General features: G+C 40.5%; 1 protein-coding gene across 10 annotated transcripts in view; it reads left to right on the forward strand.

Annotated features, from left to right (window-relative positions):
• Nucleotides 1–20,414, forward strand: part of RAPGEF4 (Rap guanine nucleotide exchange factor 4) — a 320,273-nt gene that overhangs the window by 101,287 nt on the left and 198,572 nt on the right. The window contains exon 1 of one of the 10 annotated variants that reach the window (XM_084999525.1): nt 1,708–1,839. The exons of 7 other annotated variants lie outside the window; for them this stretch is intronic. In XM_084999525.1, the coding sequence (XP_084855651.1) occupies nt 1,813–1,839 (27 nt within the window). In that variant the 5' untranslated portion in view covers nt 1,708–1,812. Of the gene's footprint in view, nt 1–1,707; nt 1,840–8,338; nt 8,724–20,414 lie in introns of those variants that run through there. 2 more of the 10 variants (XM_084999529.1, XM_084999531.1) reach the window with 2 other exon arrangements.

The following is a 20,414-nucleotide window of genomic DNA, read 5'->3' on the forward strand; positions in this document are numbered from 1 at the left end:
ACAATAGCCAGGACATGGAAACAACCCAAATGTCCATCAACAGATGAATGGATTAGGAAGATGTGGTATATATACACAATGGAATACTACTCAGCCATAAAAAATGACATAATGCCATTTGCAGCAACATGGATGGAACTAGAGAATCTCATACTGAGTGAAATGAGTCAGAAAGACAAAGACAAATACCATATGATATCACTTATAACTGGAATCTAATATCCAGCACAAATGAACCTTTCCACAGAAAAGAAAAATCATGGACTTGGAAAATAGGCTTGTGGCTGCCTGATGGGAGAGGGAGGGAGTGGGAGGGATCGGGAGCTTGGGCTTATCAGACACAACTTAGAATAGATTTACAAGGAGATCCTGCTGAATAGCATTGAGAACTATGTCTAGATACTCATATTGCAACAGAATAAAGGGTGGGGGGGAATGTATACATGTAAGGATAACTTGATCCCCTTGCTATACAGTGGGAAAAAAATAAATTAAAAAAATGTAATAAAACAAATAAAAATAAAAATAAAAAAATAAGTCTCTTGTCCATAAATTCTAGAGAGTTAGATGACCTCCAAGGTCCTCACCAGCCAAAATTCTGTCCAAAAAAGTCGCAGGGACATATCCAAATTCTTAGATCAGGACTTCCCATCGTGGCTCAGTGGAAAGAATCTGACTCGCATCCACAAGGACGAGGTTCAATCCCTGGCCTCACTCAGTGGGTTAAGGATCCAGCATTACCACGAGCCGTGGTATAGGTCACAGACACGGCTCGGATCCTGCATGGCACTGGCCGGCGGCTACAGCTCCAATTCTATCCCTAGTCGGGAACCTCTATATGCCAGGGGTGCGGCCCTAAAAAAGGCCAAAAAAAAAAAAGAGAAAAATTCTTAGATTATTCATTTAGTCAGTGAACATTTGAGCCCTTGGTATTTCTGCTCTAATGTGAGACAAAGCTTTTTCCGTGTTGTACACAGCTCCCCTTGTGGCGGGTCAGAAGAGTACACATTCCAATGGGACTGAAGTTGGGCCACAGGCAGTTTGTGCTGTCCCCTCCCACAACCTTCTAGCTTCTCAGATGCCCTATGCTGTTCCCTCCTCCCCCAACCAGGTACTGCCTTTCCTTCCTGAGTTTCCACCACATTTTTTGGCCATTGCGCATTTGCATGTCTCTCCTGACTGTGGAATGTGAGCGGCTTGAGAACAGAATGGCATCTGGCTGTGTGCCCTGAGCAGAGTTTTGGGCCCGGGATGTTGCCAGTGCCCAGTGGGTGTTTGATGAATGAATGAATCCCATTCTGGCCAGGGTCAGAGCAGAGAGAAACACTGACGTCTTCAGGTCTCCCAAGTTCTAGACATATTTGTTCTTCACTCTCCAGTTACAGAGTCGATGGTTGCCTCTCCAAAGTGAAGGCACAGCAACAGAGAAGAAAATACAGTGGTCTGAAGTTCTCTCTGCTCCTTGGAACACAGGCTTGACAGCAACCCCTTACTACTTCCTTAGTAGTGTAATAATATCCCTAGGGTGGCCCTACAGGCGGACTATTTAGGGAAACCAAATGAAAATGGTCTTGCATAGCAGGGTGACCAGGTCCAGATGCCAGGGCTAGTGACTTAGAGTGGCTTCTCCGGGCCCCTCCCTGCTCTGTCCTGCCGCCACCCGGCTCCTAGCTTCCTCCTTGACTCCTGCCCTGGGTCATCTGGCCTGACCAGAAAGCCAGAAGCAAAGAGGACAGGACGTGTCGGTGTGTATTCCTGTGGGATGCTGGGCTGAAAGTGGAAGAGGGAAGACCCAGGAGGCTGAACCAGCAGATGTGCTTCATGTGGAGGAGGAAACAGGTGGTTATATAAGGTTGTTAACTGCTTGCGGGGGTCTCATCTAAGTCCCGTTAAACTTGCTGGGACAGAATAAGGGAAGTGACAGGGATATGTCTGGTCTCAGAATACTTGAAGCTCTTAAAAGACTGTAATTATTAAGATTATATTGTTCTGTAGGACTAAATACACAAGGATGAACTACTTTTAAGAGGACCATGTTTTAATCTTGTCCAGCTCAGGACATCGCTGGAGATTTTAATCCTCTCGGGCACCTTTATTTCCACAGTTACTGTTTGGAGGTCATTGGTTTGGTCCATCATACACATGTATTTTGGCTGATGGCTGTCATTCCTGTGGAGGTTCTTCTGTGGGTCACCGTGATCCCTAACCGCTATGAAAGACTCTTAATCTCTATGAAGGACTCGTAATCCCCGGTGGGCTACCATCTGCTGGGTTCCCTTTCTTAATAGTAGAGAAAGTTTGAGATGCTAGTTGGAGAGAAATTACCTCGGGTCTACATTGATGCTATTTTTGCTTAGCATCTTTACCATTTAAAATGCACTCATGCTTGAGGTTCCTCAAATCCTTTATATTAATTTAAAATTCATACACAGAAATACTTCTCTCTGAGCTTAGCTCCACAGTCCTCACCTTGTGAATCAAAAGTCAGGGTGTACGTTCTTTTTTCCCTTCTTGACACTTTGCTTTTTAATCCACCCTGGATCCCTTCTGTTGAGTTAGTAGTTTCATTTTAGTATAGAAATCAAGTTTAATTAAAGCTTCCTTGCCATTTAAAATAATAATTTGTTTGACTTAGCATTCTTAATTACCTTGAGTCAATTGCCTGCAGAGGCTCACCTAATTCATTTGTTTGTTCAAATTATTACTGTCATTTGCATATTTTGAACGACACCACTTTAATGAAACACCAGGGTGGAGTCAGGACAGATGATACTTTCTGTGACAAATGTTAAGGGGATGGTCTTTCCGCCCTAGTCTGTTTGTTCAGCTGGAAGGTTGTTATCATCCTACTGTTTTCACAAAAGATCAAAGTTTTAAAAAGCTTTAGTGTTGGAAAATCATTAGTAATGAAGTATCTGGGGTAGAGTGGCAATATAATAAATATGAGTAGCATTCATGTCTAGCCAGGGGCTGCCCCTTATGCATCCCTGTTAGCTTTTTACAGTGAATGTGGGTAACCCCAAAATGGATCCCTGCAGACTAGAGGGTATACGTAAAGGAAGCGTATTTCTAGTGCATTTGAGGAACTTTCAATAGTCTGCTGGAAGGCTTGTTTGTTATTAGTAGGAAAATGGGATGTTGAATCAAGGCAATGGTTTATTCTGAGTATAATGATCGGTGTTAATAAATAACTGCTTGCAGGAGAAAGTTTTAGAGAACTTATATTTGATAAATAGGCAAATAGGAAATCACTCTTACCTATCAGTTATTGCAGATTTTACATATGGGTTTTAGCTCATGATCTTTGCGAGTACTCTTATGACTCTGGGAGCTTTTCTTTCTTTTTCTTTCTTTCTTTCTTTCTTTCTTTCTTTCTTTCTTTCTTTCTTTCTTTCTTTCTTTCTTTCTTTCTTTCTTTCTCTCTCTCGCTCTCTCTCTCTCTCTCTCTCTCTCTCTCTCTCTCAGCAGAGAGGAATAAGGGATGTCTTTATGGTTCTGGACCTGTTTGCAAGGCAACTTGATTAAATCCATCTCAGATTTATTGATTTTAAGTAATTCCAGAGCCTAACCATTGGTTAACCTCTTAAACTTTAAAAACTGATTCATAGTTTCCATTATTTATAAAAAGCCAATATGATGGAGCGTAGTAGTACACATTACATTAATTTATATATCTCCAGGTTTCCCATTGCTTATAACTAAAACGTGGAAAACGTTCTAACAAGAGACCTTTATTAGTGTTAGTTATATACTAAAAGCATCTCTGATGTGGCCAGAAGGCATATCTCAAATGGGAAACATTCCCTCTTTTATACTAATGGATTATTTTTAGAGAAAGTGTATATGTATCTTATGGAACACTAGTCATGAAAGTAAATGAGTAACAGAGTCAGTTTTTGATGTTTGCACTCTAGTTTGAGGGTCTGTGATAAAGGCAGGAAGATCCCTCCCTTCCGCTCCTGGTCAAGCCTGCATCCTAGTATACTCTGATGGTGAAGGTCCAGCATCAATAGGGCCTTTCAGACCCTGTCACCATCATCGCAGAGAGGAGGCTGTCCTGAAGCTCAGATGACCTGCTGTGGTCACTTAGTAACCCTGTGACCGTGGGCAAGTTACATCTCTAGACTTCTGTTGCCTGACCTAGAAAGTAGTTGCCTGTAGATGAATCAGACATTCTCTAAGGTCATTCTTTTTAAAATTCTCTACATCCAGTGCTAGTGGGTTGTCTCAGATACCTGTTCCTTGCCATGGTCTTCACGAATCCAGAGATGGGAGTTGGGAAAACCTGTCCCTGGATTGGCTCAAAAGTCAGGAGGTGTGAATTAGCGGGGAGCAGGCTTGCAGGGGCACCAAGCCCTTCGCCTTCTCAATGCTCTCTGTTCTGAGGAGCCTGCCTGTGAATATATTTTTCTATATATATGAACCTTTGACATGACCTGGGTTTTTAATTCTCTCCACTCCCCACTTGGTGGGGATGCTAGGAGGGACCGTTAGGGACAAAAACATCTGGGATATGCTCTTGATGTCTAAAATAAAACTCTACTTTTGTTTAAAAGAACACAAAGGAAAAGTCCTTTTCATCTTATTTGACTTAGAAAACAAATAGACTAAACATCGTGACTTTTAAATGTTGATATATATTTTTTGCATTAGTAGATTTTAAGTTTTTTTAGAGTAAAAACATCAATAATATTATTAAAAATTCAAACAATATGCCAAAGGTATTCAGTAAAAAATGAAAGCCTCTTTTCCTCTCCCATTATCTAGGGCTCTCCACTGTTAATACCTTTATTTGGATATTTCCAGAAATTTTTCTGTGTACTTATTAGTGCAATTGTCACCTGGGCATATCTTTTTTGCCTTGAAAATTAAATTACACGATGCCAACTGCTTTTTTTTCACTTACGTATTTTTTTTAATCTTGTGGCAATATTTTATTTTTTTAATGATTTTTATTTTTTCCATTATAGCTTGTTTGCAGTGTTCTGTCAATTTTCTACTGTACAGCAAAGTAACCCAGTCATATATATATATGTCTTTTTGCCATTATCCTCCCTCATGCTCCATCACAAGTGATTAGATATAGTTCCCGGTGCTATATAGCAGGATCTCATTGCTTATCCATTCCAAAGGTAATAGTTTGCATCTATTACCCCCATACTCCCAGTCCATCCCACTCCCTCCCCCTTCCCCTTGGTAACCACAAGTCTTTTCTCAAAGTCCATGAGTTTCTTTTCTGTGGAGGGTTCGTTTGTGACGCATATTAGATTCCAGATATAAGTGATATCATATGGTATTTGTCTTTCTCTTTCTGACTTACTTCACTTAGTATGAGAATCTCTAGTTCCAGCCATGTTGCTGCGAATGGCATTATTTTGTTCATTTTTATGGCTGAGTAGTATTCCATTGTGTATATATACCACATCTTAATCCATTCATCTGTCAATGGACACTTAGGTTGTTTCCATGTCTTAGCTATTGTGAACAGCACTGCAGCGAACATAGGGGTGCATGGATCTTTTTCAATGAAAGTTTTGTCCAGATATATCCCCAAGAGTGGGATTGCTGGGTCATATGGTAGTTCTATAGTTTTCTGAGGTACCTCCATACTGTCTTCCATAGTGGTTGTACCAATTTACATTTCCACCAATAGTATAGGAGGGTTCCCTTTTCTCCATACCTCTCCAGCATGTTATTTGCAGACTTGTTAACGATGGCCATTCTGACATGTATGAGGTGGTACTTCATAGGAGTTTTGATTTGCATTTCTCTAATAGTCAGTGATGTTGAGCATTATTTTTCATGTGCTTGTTGGCCATGTGTATATCTTCTTTGGAGAAATGACTATTCAGGTCTTTTGCCCATTTTCCATTGGGTTGTTGGCTTTTTTGCTGTTGAGTTGTATAAGTTGTTTGTACAGATAAATTTAAAACACACTCATGCTACGGTAAGTTTAAGTATCTTACCTCAGATCATACAGCTGGTAAGTGGCAGAGGTGTGATTTGCACATAGCAGTTTGGTTCCAGAGTCTCAGGATTTCCTTCTAAGGGGAAATTTTAATGCTCTAAATTACGAGACAATGGCATGAAGCACAGGACATACTCTGGGACTCGTGAGGCCTTATGGTGTCAATTCCTTATGCACTGGACTATCTCAAGATTTCATTACTCAGTGGATGCTTCATATATGTCTTTGGGCTTTTACATTCTTTTATGTATGAACTTTTATCCAAGTTGCATGAAAGGATCACGTTGCTCTGGGTTAACTGCAAAGTGGATCTTTATAAGTTGTGAAAAATCCCATATTTTTAGGGTCCTGTGGTGTTGGGCTCCTTGGCCATCTTAGAAACTGGTGAAGTTAATCATATGGTTCTTCTACTGATTAAAATAAAGAGAACTTTCGAAGGACAGTAATATTAACAGTAATATAATGAAAGTATAGGAATTATGTATTGAAGAAATTCACAACCATAATCATGGGATAGTTGACCTTAAAAAAATGTATGGCTCATTTAGCTGATGTGAACTGTAGACCTTGGAAGCATAAGAATACCCAGCTTGAGCAATACTTGTTTTGGAGTTTCTGTTCCTTCTTTAATTATTTCCCTTTTTCTCCTCTTGCCTAAGTCAGTTTCAGTTAACATTCATCAAATGTTTAATTTTACCTTACTCTTCTTGCTCCCAGATTTTAACTTCATTTTGGCATTTGTGAGTCTGACCTGCTTGATGTTAATTTTGTCACAGCTGATTTGTGAAGTAGTGAAACCTTATTCTTGTATGAACTTTCAAACTAAAGGAAAATGTCTGTGTGTTTGCTCTAGGAATTCTCTCGGCATCCCACGCCAGTGCTCAGATACCATGCTCGAGCTCACTGGCCAGTAAAGAGCAGGGGTGCAATACTTGACGGATTGATGGGGCTGAATCCTGGCCATTCAGTTCTGGGAAGGGGGCTTATCTTCTGAGTGAAATAAAACGGAGTCCTTGAAGGCCACAATAAAGATTTTGGCATTCATCCTAAGAATAACGGGAAGCCATGCAGAGTTTTAAGCAGCTGGGTGACAAGCCCAGACTTAAATTTTTAAAATAATTACCCTGAATGTTTGTGGAGCTGTTTAGCATAAACAAATTCTAGAGTGTAGAAATACATATAAATTTTAAAAATTTAACCCAAGGATACAAGCTAGAAGAGCTGATACCCTGGTAGTCTTTAAGCAGCCCTCCGGAGTATTATTTCTCCAGACTGCAATTCTGAAAAAGGTGGAGAAGCAGAAAGTTTGAGATTGACTCTTTTTTTTTGAAGAGGTTGTTGGAGGGGAGGGCGGGGTGGCGGTGCAAGGGCCTGGAATGTGAGTATTTTGCGTTTCTGACGAGAGACATTGTTTTAATAATAAAAAAAAAAAAACTGAAGCAGTTAAAATATCAAGGAATTAGAATTTAATATTCTAAATCTACTAAAAGTGGCAAGTCTATATTTTATCTACATGGGAATGAATATGTCACAATTTGTTAATTTTCAAAAGCAAAATTAAAATGCAGTATACATGTTGAAAATTATTAGAACAATCATGTCTTAACAAAAATAGAGATGAAACTCATTATACTTTATTATCCACCAAATGCTTTTGCCTAACAGCTGTTTAAAAGTTTTGTTGCTTAATATGTGGAAACAAACCTAGTATTATTTCAGTAATCATTGGAAATCTGAGTTAAAAGCATTGAGATGCTGCTAAGACAGCAACATTTTCAAGGGATTAAAAACTTTCAGATGAACATGGACTGATGTTTCTTCCTCTTCCCAAACACTTGTGGAGATGGAGAAAATTTTAAATATATCTTAAAGGAACTGACCACTCCTGAATTAAATATCGCCTTTTGCTTCTGCCTCAGCTACTGTTTGCTGATAGAAGGTTACAACAAGGTTAACAAGAATCTGTTTGATTGTTTTTTTCCTGCAAACTTTTTATAGAATTCTGCACTTCTTGTGTGCAACTTGCTAAATCATAGCACTCGTATTCCACATTAAAATAAACAGTGAAGCATGCATATGTAAAATAAGCATCATTGGGAAAAGGAGGGGATATGGGGGGGGCACGGAAGGGTGCACTGCGCTCAGGGCAGTAAGTGGAGGATCAGGTGACTCTGTTTTTTGTAAATAGTGTCAGTTCTGTATTCTTGGGTGAAAAACTGGCAAAGGACAGCTTTCCCTAGTATTTCCTGAGGCCATGTGTACTAATTTAGAGAATAAATCATAAATAAACCTTTGAATCATAAATAAGCCTGTCCAAGACAGGCTCGTTGGACCTTTCCTTTTGCGACTGACTTCCAGTCTCAGAGGGATATTGAAGAGGAGGCTCAATAGAATAAACAGTGGAATCCTTGTCCGGGAATGACTGCCTGGCCGTTGTTTCATGGAAAACAGGGAGGGGTGGGGGACAGCAACCCTGCTCTGTTCACTGGCTCTTTAATTTAGATTACCAATGATAAAGCCGGGGCTCCGGCTAAAGAAAGGTAGGATGCATACGCAGGAACATTAGTGCTAATATGCTGCAGAAAGACGAGATAAATCAGCCCAGCTCTCATACATCACTGGGGGAGAAGCTGATTGCAACTTGACCATGTGCCTGAGTAGTCCCATCAGTGAGAAGAGCAGAACATGGATTAAAAAAAACTAGAATGTACCTTTAGGGGCTCCTGCCGAGCTGGATCTGGGAGAAGTGTCTGGTGTAAGTTTCAGCTTGTTTTATCCACGTATTTACCAGTGTGTTCCCATGCAGGGAGCTTGTTTCTCTTTCTGGGTTTTCATGGAAGCTTCAAGCATGTTTATTTACAGTCCTAGACTTCCTTTTGTGTAAATGGAATACCAACCTAATAAAGTTTCCTTACAGAGGACAGTTTAGCCCAGGGTTTATCCAGGAGAGAAATGTGGAAAAGTGATGTGTTATTACTGTCTATAGGAAGCCTGTGGGTGAGTTTTGTTGTTTTGGTTTTGGTTTTGTGGGGAGGTGAGGGTTCGCGGGCAGGATTTTAAACTAAAAACTCAGTTCTTTGGCCACTCATTTTAAAAGATGTGTTGGTAACCCAGCCTTTCACTCCTCCTTTGGTCTTTTGTTTTGAAAAAAACTGTGTTTGAATATGTAAGCCAGACTGCTCGAAACGCATTATATTTTTGTGACTGGGATGTTTGTATTGTTTCATATCTGTTATTAGACAAAATAATCATAAGGGGTGTTTTCTAGGGACCTTTTTATATTCCAAAATTAAGTACAGATGGTAATTTCCAGCGGTTTTAAAAATTTGTCAATTATTTAATTTAGCATCACTTAAGCATCTGCACGGGGAGAAAGCTGAGATGGTACAGAAACTGAATAAGCATTGATTGCTCCTCTGAATTGCATCTTTAAAGTTTTCGCCTCAAATCTCTGATTTCACAGTTTATTTTTACCAAATTAGATTATCATATTTCATTATCAAGACTGTGAATGGGTGGAACTCTCTGATATACTACGTTTCCCGTTAGAGCAGCGCAGAAGGCGCCTGCTGATTACTCGGAGGGCAATTCTCATGCCGGCTCTACTGAGAAGATTGCTTAAATAATGCATGGGCAAGAGCGAGGCAAGATGGAATTTATGGCCCAGACACTGAGTTCAGGCTTTTGTTTAGAGGAGAGACTACCTAAGTGTGAGCATATAACACACCCCGAGGCTCCACGGGAGGGGCGTAACTGAATGAGATACATGGCCACATGGTGCGGTCCATGTTTTTTCAGAACGAGCCTGAACACAGTCCTTTGAGCCTCTAGTGTGATTTCAGGAAGGGAGGAAGGGGAAACTTGAAGTGTTGATTGCAAATCCCAGTGACTGAAAATTCCATGGGACAGACACAGGAAGTGAATGTTATGCAGGGAACAGGGCAGCCCTAGAGAGAGACAGGGGCTGTTCCACTGGGAAGCATGGTAGTCTTGTTGGATTGGGCAAGATTAAACCTTGACCAAACAGCAGCACTCTCTCTACTGTGTCTTCCATCTTGTCCTAATTAGAGGAATATGTCTGCTGAATCCTAATCTCTTTAATTGTTGATAGAGCAGGCACGTGATTTGCTATAAATACACATGAGCATTCATTTCTGAAATAATGGCTGTTGCCAAATATATTAGACCAACAGGAGTGCTGGCCTAGGGAAGGCTGTGCTGAATAGTTGAGTTTTGGAGGTAATGGACCAGTGGAGAATCATTGCACAGCTGGGCCAGCAGCTGCACCCAGTGCTCTGTCAAGTTTGGCCTCTAATTTCCTTGAACTTGTCCTTGTTTGCCAAAATGATGAACATAGCAAGAACTCGTTTCCAGGGAGCCCGCTGCAAGTGAAAAAGATCTTTGCCAAGGAGTCTCTGTCAAGGTGTGTAGTCAATAGCAGCAGTGATCAATTGAGGTATCGATTAGGCAGTGGGAAGTTTGAATAACCATAAAAATAAAATCCGAAAGACAGAGTTGTAGAATGAAGTCAGCTGGCAGGAGCCCAGAGTACATTAAAAGACTGCGTTGGGTCATTGCTGTCCTAACTAAAGGACATATGGAAAAATCCCGTAATAATATCCAGCAATAATTATCTTGTAGTTAGGAAAAAATAAATAAGCCTGCATTTGGAAGACAGCCCAGTAATCGCCACGTCTTTTTTTCCTAGCAGTGTATTGTTCTGATATTCTTTGGGACTGGGTCAGGAGGAAGTGTTGGAGAGAGCATTTTATATTAAGAAGCATCCTATGATTAAATAACACAATGAGCGGCAAACAAGCCAGAATGAGAGAGTTGCAAGAACTCTCCTTCCACTCCCTGGTCCTGGCTTGAGCAAGTGTTTATTTGGCACGTACTATGTGTCCAGCACCTACTAGCTATGTACTCTAACCAATGAGATGATAAACTCTTTGAGAGCAGACACTTGCATTTCTACTTCTCTTATACAAATCCCATCTCTTGAAAACGATTGGCCTTGATGTGGTAATAATTGCAAATGTGTCTAATTCTTTGACTTTTTTTATTTTTTGAATTTTTTATATTACTCAATGCATTTATTACATTTATAGTTGTACAATGATCATCACAACCCAATTTTATAGTATTTCCATCCCACACCCCCAGCGTATCCCTCTACCCCCCAACCTGTCTCCTTTGGAAACTGTAAGTTTTTCAAAGTCTGTGAGTCAGTATCTGTTCTGCAGAGAAGTTCATTGTGTCCTTTTTTTCAGATTCCACATGTCAGTGATAGCATCTGATGTTGGTGTCTCATTGTCTGACTGACTTCACTTAGCATGGTAATTCATTGACTTTCAGGAGATCACATATCAAATCTTGGTTATGCAAATGCTTTGTTTTTCTGTTGACACAGGCAGCTCTTCCCTCTTCATATTTTGAGGGCTAGAACACTTGCAAGTTAGGTGATTTGGGACAAGATACTTAACCTTTAAGAGAGTCAGTTTCTTCATTTGTGAAATGAGGAAAGTCACACTTATCATGAAGGATTGTGAGCGTGAAGAGATGTGCCTGGATGCACAGGAGGTGCTTTCTTGCCCTCGTAGGATATTATAAGGAGTTACCATATGGACTGAGTGCGTGGTGGGGAGCGGGGGTGGGTATGGGGAGAGGAGAGAGGCAGGCTAGGAAAGCTGGCTCAGAGGGTGTAACAGAACCTTCCACGAGAAATGACTTGAGACAGGGTGGTGCCGGTGGGGGCTCAGAGAAAGGGATGAATCTGAAATATGTTTTAAAGGGAAAACTGACTGAATGTGGCAGCTACTAATATTAAGTAGGGTAAAGAAGAAGGAGGACGATTATAAAGAAGAAATAGTCATGGTGCTGAGGGAAAAGATTACGGGTTTGCGATAATGGCAAGGTACGGTGTGTGCGTGTGGGGTGTGTGTGTGTGTCTGTGTGTTCATCCTCCAAAACTCAAAAAGCTAAAACAATAAGCCCCTTCAGGAACTTCCAAACTGAGAAAACATAAGAAGAAAGAAGAGAAAATTGGAGAACCTAGTTAGCTTATGTAAAGGGAAAGAAAAAAATCAATAATAAACCAATAATACAGGACTGTGGCTGACAATAGAGTGAGCGTTCAAAGGAATTGCTTAAAATGGCAAAACTATGTTTGGAGTTTTTCCCAGACAAGACCCATAGTCATCAAATAATAAGGCTCTTCTGCAATCTTGGAACTTATTTAAGTTTTCCTGAGTTAAAAAAAAAAAAAGCCACTGAGGGGATACAAATAGTGTCAGGGTTGGGAAGAAAAAGAGCATGAAGAATGGAAATTCTCAAAATAGCTTGGTTTTAAAGAGGAGATGGGAGCCAAAAGATGGCTGGGTGACCTTTCAGAACTTAACCATTCATTATGACTTGTCAGAAAGTTTGGCAACTGTTTTTCCTTAAATAACTTATTGTGATTTTTCAGGAAATCCAAGCAGGAATCAAAAATATGCCAAACCCCCAACTAGCAAATAGGTTGTGGTCCAAAAGCTCATTTGCAAATTCTTTATCAGAACAATGTTGTAAACATCTTTGAGACACTTTAAAAAAAAAAATCTACCTAACTCATCCTACGGTAGAATTCATGTACATTTGCAATAAAAAAATTAATAGCAAAAAGATTTCTTAATAATTAAAAAATATAAGCAATACTCTAAGAATGGAAAATACTTTGAATGCATATATTTGGGGAAATGTGGATTAATTACAAGATGGTATGGTTTGTGGCTGCTTTTATGTCTGTGTCCATTTTCACTGACTTAAGAGACTTTGACTTCTTCAATGGTGAAATGGAAGGGGTTCCTTGTCCTCATTTCAGGCATATCATGAATTTTCATCTTTAAGAATATCTGCCATGACCAAGATTGCTTTCATTAGTTGAAAAAGAAAAGGGAGTGAGGATGAGAGAAAAGGGGGGAGAGAAAGAAAGGTACCTATGGTAGCTGGGTTGAAAATTCAAAAACAGAAAAGGAAGAGCAGGTTTAAAGAATGAATGAGAAGTGTATTGCACAAAGGGAAATTAAGGGGGTTTTGAACAGAGAAAAGAACACAGCTGGTCCTACAATGTGGGTTTCTCATCCACGGATATGGAGAGCTGACTCTACCAGGCCATTTTAAATAAGGAATGTAAGTATCCACAGACTTTGGTATCTGCTGGGGGTGGGGTGTCCTAGAACCAATCTCACATGAATACAGAGGAATGACTGTCTGCAGGAATGTTGTTGTTCAAGACATGGAAACAATGTAAACGTCCATCAATAGATGAATGGATTAAGGAGATATGGTACATATAGATAGTGGAATACTACTCAGCCATAAAAAAAACAAACTATGCCATTTGCAGCAACATGGATGCAACTAGAGATTCTCAGACTGAGTGAAGTCAGAAAGATAAATACCATATGATATCACTTATATGTGAAATCTAAAATATGGCACACATGAGCCACATCAACAGAGCAGAAACAGACTCTCAGGCATAGAGAACAGACTTGTGGTTTCGAAGGGCAGAAGGGAGAGAGTGGGATGGACTGAGAGTTTGGGGTTGGAAGATGCAAACCATTACATTTAGAATGGGTAAGCAGTGAGGCCCTACTATGTAGCACAGGGAACTATATCCAATCTATTGGGATAGAACGTGATGGAAGATAGTATGAGGAAAATAATGTATATACAATATATATGTATGACTGGATAACTTTGCTATATAGCAGAAATTGGCACAACGTTGTAAATCAACTATAATTTTAAAAAATGTGCTTGTTGCTCTTGAGGTGTAACAAAGGAAAATACTGGGTCGGATAGTTGCCTGGATCAGCCTCCAGGGGGTGCTTTGAGACTCAGAAGTCTCTTGGGTAAGTAATAAATGCTCTTGTGATTGGTGGACCTGAGAAATCTATTAGGAACTTTTGGTCTCCTTCGAGTTTCCCCCATTTAGCCCCCTTGTCTCCACTTCCTTCCCTATTCAGTGGGGATACCATGGCCTATTACTTCAGCCACCTTCTTACCAATGTTTTCAGTTCTTGAGTTCATCCAGTCAATAAAGATGTATTGAGCGACTCCTGTTTGTCAGGCATTGTAGAATTGTATACTTAGAAATGAACCTTCTAAGTACTGGATAGTTAGCATCTTGACATTTACCAGGCCAGATACCCTGACTCGATCCAGCTGTGTGCTTTCTCCTGCTTCCAACCAGAAAGCTAAGCACTGCCAGAGATGATCATACCAGTGCCCAGATGGATGCTATGTTGAATTTCTGACCTCCACTCTCAATCGAACCCCTCGGTATAGCTCTGTGATTCTTCTGTTCTCGTGATACACTCCTGCCATATTCCCTAACACTCATCTACTTTCTCCCAAGCTTTGACCAGACTGCCTCCCCACCTCACATTCAGTGGACAGCCTCACCTCCTACCACACAAGATTTCATCTCCTGCCATCAAATCTGTTACCTGCATAACCCAAGTAAAGTCAGTTGCCTTGAGGACAATTCAACATAGTGAAAGTCAAGCTTGACCCAGAAAGCCTTGGAAGACAATGCAAGTCTTTACTGAAAGGTTCTTGAGGAATTAACCAAGATGAAGAGAGCTAATCTCAGAACACATGGCCAGATTTTCTAACAGTTGTTTTTATACCTCTTTCTCTCCAAAGCTGGCCCCTCATGGCAGCTGTCAATTTATTCTCTTCCTCTGACTTGCTCCCCTGCCCCTGCACTAAATCACCTTGTCTTCCTATTCCTGTCTGTCTTCTCTCATCCCTTTATAGGTGGAGAAACTGTCTTGATGTTGGCCATTTTCCTCCCATCTCTCACTTCAGTCAGCACAGGTCATACAGAGTTCAGCAAACACACTATCCTTTCTCTGAGTGAGAGAATGAAGGCATTGCAAATATAGGTGAGCTAATATATTAATTAAAAATGTCCATTTGTATTCACGCATCCTACCTTTCCTCAGGTTAGAAGAGAAGAGGTTTTCCTCTTCTCATTCCTCCACCTGTGCACAATTTCCTCTATTTCCTCCAGCTTTGAGCTTTTCATGCCTCGTGGATCCTTCTCATCAGAGTATACAGGGGCACCAGCGACTCCAGTCTTTAAAATAAATAAATAAATAAATAAGACAAAACCTTCATCCTTCCCACATTTTTTTTTTTTTTTTGGCCAATTCTCAACTTTTTCTCCCCCTCATAGCCAGACTTCTCAAAGGGATTGTCTATATTAATTTGGTCCATTTTTTCCCTTTGTAGACACTCCTCAACCCACTATGATTTAAATTCTATCCCAACCACTTTGTGGAAACCCCCTCTGGCTAACACTTTCTCTACAGCATTTGGCATAATAGATCATCCTCTTCTTCTTGAAATACAGCTTTCCTTTGGCTTCTTTGTGCTTGCCCATTTCTTGATCTCTGTAGGCTTATCTTTTTTTTCATGCTATTAAAATATAGGGGATATTCAGGATCACTGTTTTCTGACTTTGGGAGGAATAAGAAGGGGGGTTCCATCCATTCTAATTAAACCAAAGTTTTGGAACTCAAAAGGCTTTTCTGTTCCCAAAATGGTTAGTAGAGTTAAAAAATGCTTTGACTTTCTGTGCTTTGGATTTTAGAAAATCTATTTAGGCACTCAGTTGGCTTTTGTGTTTCCCTCAGGTTTTGTGTGTGTGTGTGTGTGTGTGTGTGTGTGTGTGTGTGTGTCCGTGTGTCCTTAGGGTAACATGGAATGATTCTGAGGCCATGCAGGGAGGAAAGGGGGCAGAATGCCATGGGGCAAAGAGATACAAACTCTTTAAGTAAAAGGTAAGTAAGTTGGCTTAACCTGTGGTCCTAGGAATCATCCAAGAGAGTAGACGCTTGAACACACACACAAAGGCCCAAGAAAATACCCCCTTGCTTTAGCTAAACAGATTTTCATCACACAGATGTACACATGTCATCTTGCTTTAAAACCAGAAATGGTGAGACTATTCTACCTAATTTTTCAGCACTTCATGAGTAAAATGGATTTATGACTGAGGTTTTATGACTATGCTGGATCTTCATAATAAACTGTGGTGAAAGAGAGAACTAAATCTGTTGGCTTTGTCCAGTTTCATCTTTATTAAATAGGCACAGACTAATGACCATCCTAGCCCATCTATAAAGGGGGTAACATTTAAGAAATTGTATTGAACTTTTGAGCCCTAAGTACATTTGGGAAAGGTCTCCTGTGACGTGAAGGAAGTTTAATGATTTGGGTCAGAAAAATTTTCAGTGTTTACTTAACATCTTTAAAGCAATTTGGGTTGAAAAATCTAAAATATATGTGAACTTTATGGAAAAATAAAGTGTGTTTCAGAAAACAAATCATGTCATACCTAAGTTAATCCTAATTTTATCTGTTAATCAATGACAGAGAAACTAGAGGGGGTGTGACACGCTTCAGTTGTTGGTCTCTTATCCTCCAGGCCTGCAATTGCCTTGTGAACAGACTGGAATCATGGGAACAAATTATTGGACCACCTAACAAAACGAGCATCCCAGTAATCAATCTCTGAAATAATAAAAGCATGAATTAAATGTTTTTGGGATCAATATTATTCACACAACTCATATCCTTAATGATAATACTTAACTGAAAGAAAGACCTTTGTTTCAAGGTTCACTTGCAATCCTCAGAAACCTCCGAATTTCTTTTGACATCCTAGTGCTTCTGAAGAATGCGAGTCCTGTATTTCATTTTGTAAAATTAGAGCAGACTGCATAATAACATGCTCTGACATAGCACAGACCAGCTCTACTTTTTCATTCTAAGTTTTAATAAGAGAAAATATAGTGGGGCAGACAGTGGGGAAGAAACCTTTGGAGTAGGCGGGGGAGGGGGGGATGCGATATGTTTCTCTCCTAACTATGCTCCTGCTTTCTTTAAAGGTGTGCCTCTTGGGAGTTCCCATCATGGCTTAGTGGTAACAAACCTGACTAGTATCCATGAGGATGTGGGTTCAATTCCTAGCCTTGTTCATTGGGTTAAGGATCCAGTGCTGCCATGAGCTGTGGTATAGGTGGCAGATGCGGCTCGGATCTGGTGTTGCTGTGACTGTGGTGTAGGCCAGCAGCTGCAGCTCCAATTTGGCCTCTTCCCTGGGAACTTCCACATGCTGCTGGTCGGGCCCTAAAAAGAAAAAGAAAGTATATATACACAATGGAATACTACTCAGCCATAAAAAAAGAACAAAATAATGCCATTTGCAGCAACATGGATGGAACTAGAGACTCTCACACTAAGTGAAGTAAGTCAGAAAGAGAAAGACAAATATCATATGATACACTAATAACTGGAATTTAATATACAGCACAAATGAACCTTTCCACAGAAAAGAAACTCACAGACTTGGGGAACAGATTTGTGGTTGCCAAGGGGAAGGGGGAGGGAGTGGGATGGACTGGGAATTTGGGGTTAATAGATGCAAACTATTGCCTTTGGAATGGATAAGCAATGAGATCCTGTTGTATAGCACTGGGAACTATATCTAGTCACTTATGATGGAGCATGATAATGTGAGAAAAAGAATATATATATGTATGTGTGACTGGGTCACCTTGCTGTACAGTGGAAAATTGACAGAACACTGTAAACTAGCTATAATAGAAAAATAAAAATCATTTTAAATAAATAAATAAAATAGGTGTGCCTCTTGCATAGAGAGCTAACCCCTGGGGGCTGCTGTTAGTTTGAAGCTGGCCCTTGCTGTTAATTCAGAGGACCTTGTTTATAGTTCCAGTTTCATCTTGACTAAGTAGGAGTCTACAGTTTTCCTGTTCTAAAAGGAGAACACAGGAAGTAAACTCGAGAGGTGGGGTGAAAAAAAACACCAAATTTTAAAATTCAGTGGTGGAACAAATTAAATCTATTAAGCAGCCTTTAGGGCACTGCAGAAGGAAAGGTCTGTTGATGGGGTCTTCCCAGAAGCCTGGTGTCAGGACACACCCATCAGCCCTAGCGCTCTGTGCACGGCTAGAGTGGTGCTTTGAGCTACAAAGACAGGCAACTCCTCTCCACTACTTTCTGTTTCCAGTAACATTTCACAAGTTTGCAAAAGGAATCCTGTGCTCTTCAGACCATCCCGTGGATGTCAGTTCTTACAGAGACCTGAACGATGCTATATAATCATTCACGTATGTCATTTTACCTTTAGACCCAGCTGTGATCCTCCACAGGGATTTCTGATGATTGTTCAAAAATCAGAGGGTAGAGTTCCCGTCATGGCACAGAGGAAACAAATCCAACTAGGAACCATGAGGTTGCGGGTTCGATCCCTGGCCTCACTCCGTGGGTTAAGGATCTGGCGTTGCCCTGAGCTGTGGTGTGGGTTGCAGATGCGGCTCAGATCTGACGTTGCTGTGCCTGTGGCATAGGCTGGCAGTTGTAGCTCTGATTGGACCCCTAACCTGGGAACCTCCACATGCCCAAGTGCAGCCCCAAAAAGCAACAAAAAGAAAGAAGAAATCAGAGGGTGGCTGGCTGGAGAACCATTTTGCCAAATCCATAACAACAGTTGAGAGCTGGTCCTAAGTTTGAATAAGAAAGAGGCTACATTGGGGTTCCCTTGTAGGTGCAGTGTTTAAGGACCTGGTGTTGTTACTGCAGTGGCTTGGGTAGCTGCTATGGTGTGAATTGGATCCCTGGCCTGGGAATTTCCACATGCCATGGGTATGGCTAAAAAAAAATGAGTGAAAGAGGCTACATTATCCTGCCCCTGGTCGACCACAATTTGTAGCATAAAACTAAGATCTTTAATGCATTTTCATTTTTGAGGCATAACAAACACAGCATTCCCCAGCTAATAGTTTTAGCCAACTAACTTCTTTCAGGTGTGAGGAGAGGTTATAAGATCTTTGTTCTTTGAGATGTTCCTCACTCTTGGCAAGACTGGCCTCCACTTTCCCGTGTCCCTTTAAGTTATTCATTTGCTTGTTTCCATTCATTCATTGACTCCTGTTTGTCAGGCATTAGTCTAGGCCCATCCTTAGAGCAGTGAGCAAGAGAGATTTATGATGATAGTAAGGTGTTTACCCAAGAAAGCCTCTTCAAAAGGCACTTTTCTTAACATAAGAGTTCAATATCATCACTTTATGTTGTCCATAGCTTTTGTGGACAAGGAAATTTTTCTTTGTCCGAGTAATGTACCATAAAGGAAATAGGAGGTTTGGGATCCTTTGTCTATAAAATCCCAGAAGTGTGGAGTTCCCGTCGTGACTCAGTAGTTAACGAATCCGACTAGAAACCATGAGGACGAGGGTTCGATCCCTGGCCTTGCTCAGTGGGTTAAAGATCTGGCATTGCTGAGAGCTGTGGTGTAGGTCACAGATGCGGCTACAGCTCCGATTGGACCCCTAGCCTGGGAACCTCCATATGCCACGGGAGCGGCCCAAGAAATGGCAAAAAGACAAAAAAAAAAAAAAAAAAAAAAAATCCCGGAAGTGCATCTTCAACTTGAGGCTACACAAAAATATTTATTTCAGTGACCCAACCTAGGTCTCATCCTCGTTTCTTCTTCTTTAACATGAACAACCTTTGAAAGAATGTAGAGTAGCCTGCATGCAGAAGAACTTGTCTCCAGAGAATGTCTTCTAAAATCGAGGTATCTACTTTTGACCCAGCTGCTTATCATGACTCCTGAGGTTTTGTACATTGCAGAAAAGCTTGACTTCCTGCTCCAGTATTTGCCAAATGATGAACAGTAACCCACCCCCACCCCCAACCCCACCCCAGTCAAGGATCTGGCATCTTGTAGGTGCTTAATTGTTTGCAGTTCAGAATCTGAAGCAAACCAGAGTCTTAGTCAGAAGCCAAAGGTTAAGTTAAAAAACAAAACTGGCTTTCCTCCCCTCAAAAGACGATTCATTTCCTTTTTGGTAAAGTGTGAATGCTAATCCTTACCTCATGATATTTTTAGAAGCCTAAATAAGATAGCATGGAAGAGTTCTTCATAAACAATCAAGTTCTATTCACATAGAAAATGTATCATGGAAAAGAAAACAAACTGGAGGCCTTGATAAATTCTCATGCATTGTGTTTTTGCTGAAAAGTGATAAGTTTAGAAATAAATAAACAAACACTGATAGGTACTGTTTTGGACCCCTCAAAATGAAACAGTTGGACATCTTTTTGTTCTTTCCCTATGGGTAATTTTATATTTGTATATTTTGAGGAAAATAGTAAAAAGCAAAGGAAGTCCAAAATCTTGAATAGAGTTAATGTTAGGTTTTTTAAAGTGTTGGAAATCTCAGCAAATTGGTGTCCGATACTGAATGATCTCCAGCCAAGTCGCTGGGGGTGGAATATGGGGCTTGGGAGAGGACTCAAAACTGTCTTCAGGTTGTCAGTCCTGTCTCCAAGCAGTTTGTCCTCTCCCTGCATTTTGGGGATTTTG

Source organism: Sus scrofa, chromosome 15, assembly GCF_054392235.1.
Source record: "Sus scrofa isolate SSC_HxYL_T2T_F1_AM1 chromosome 15, Sscrofa_HxYL_maternal_Yorkshire_Landrace_v2.0, whole genome shotgun sequence".
NCBI lineage: Eukaryota > Metazoa > Chordata > Mammalia > Artiodactyla > Suidae > Sus > Sus scrofa.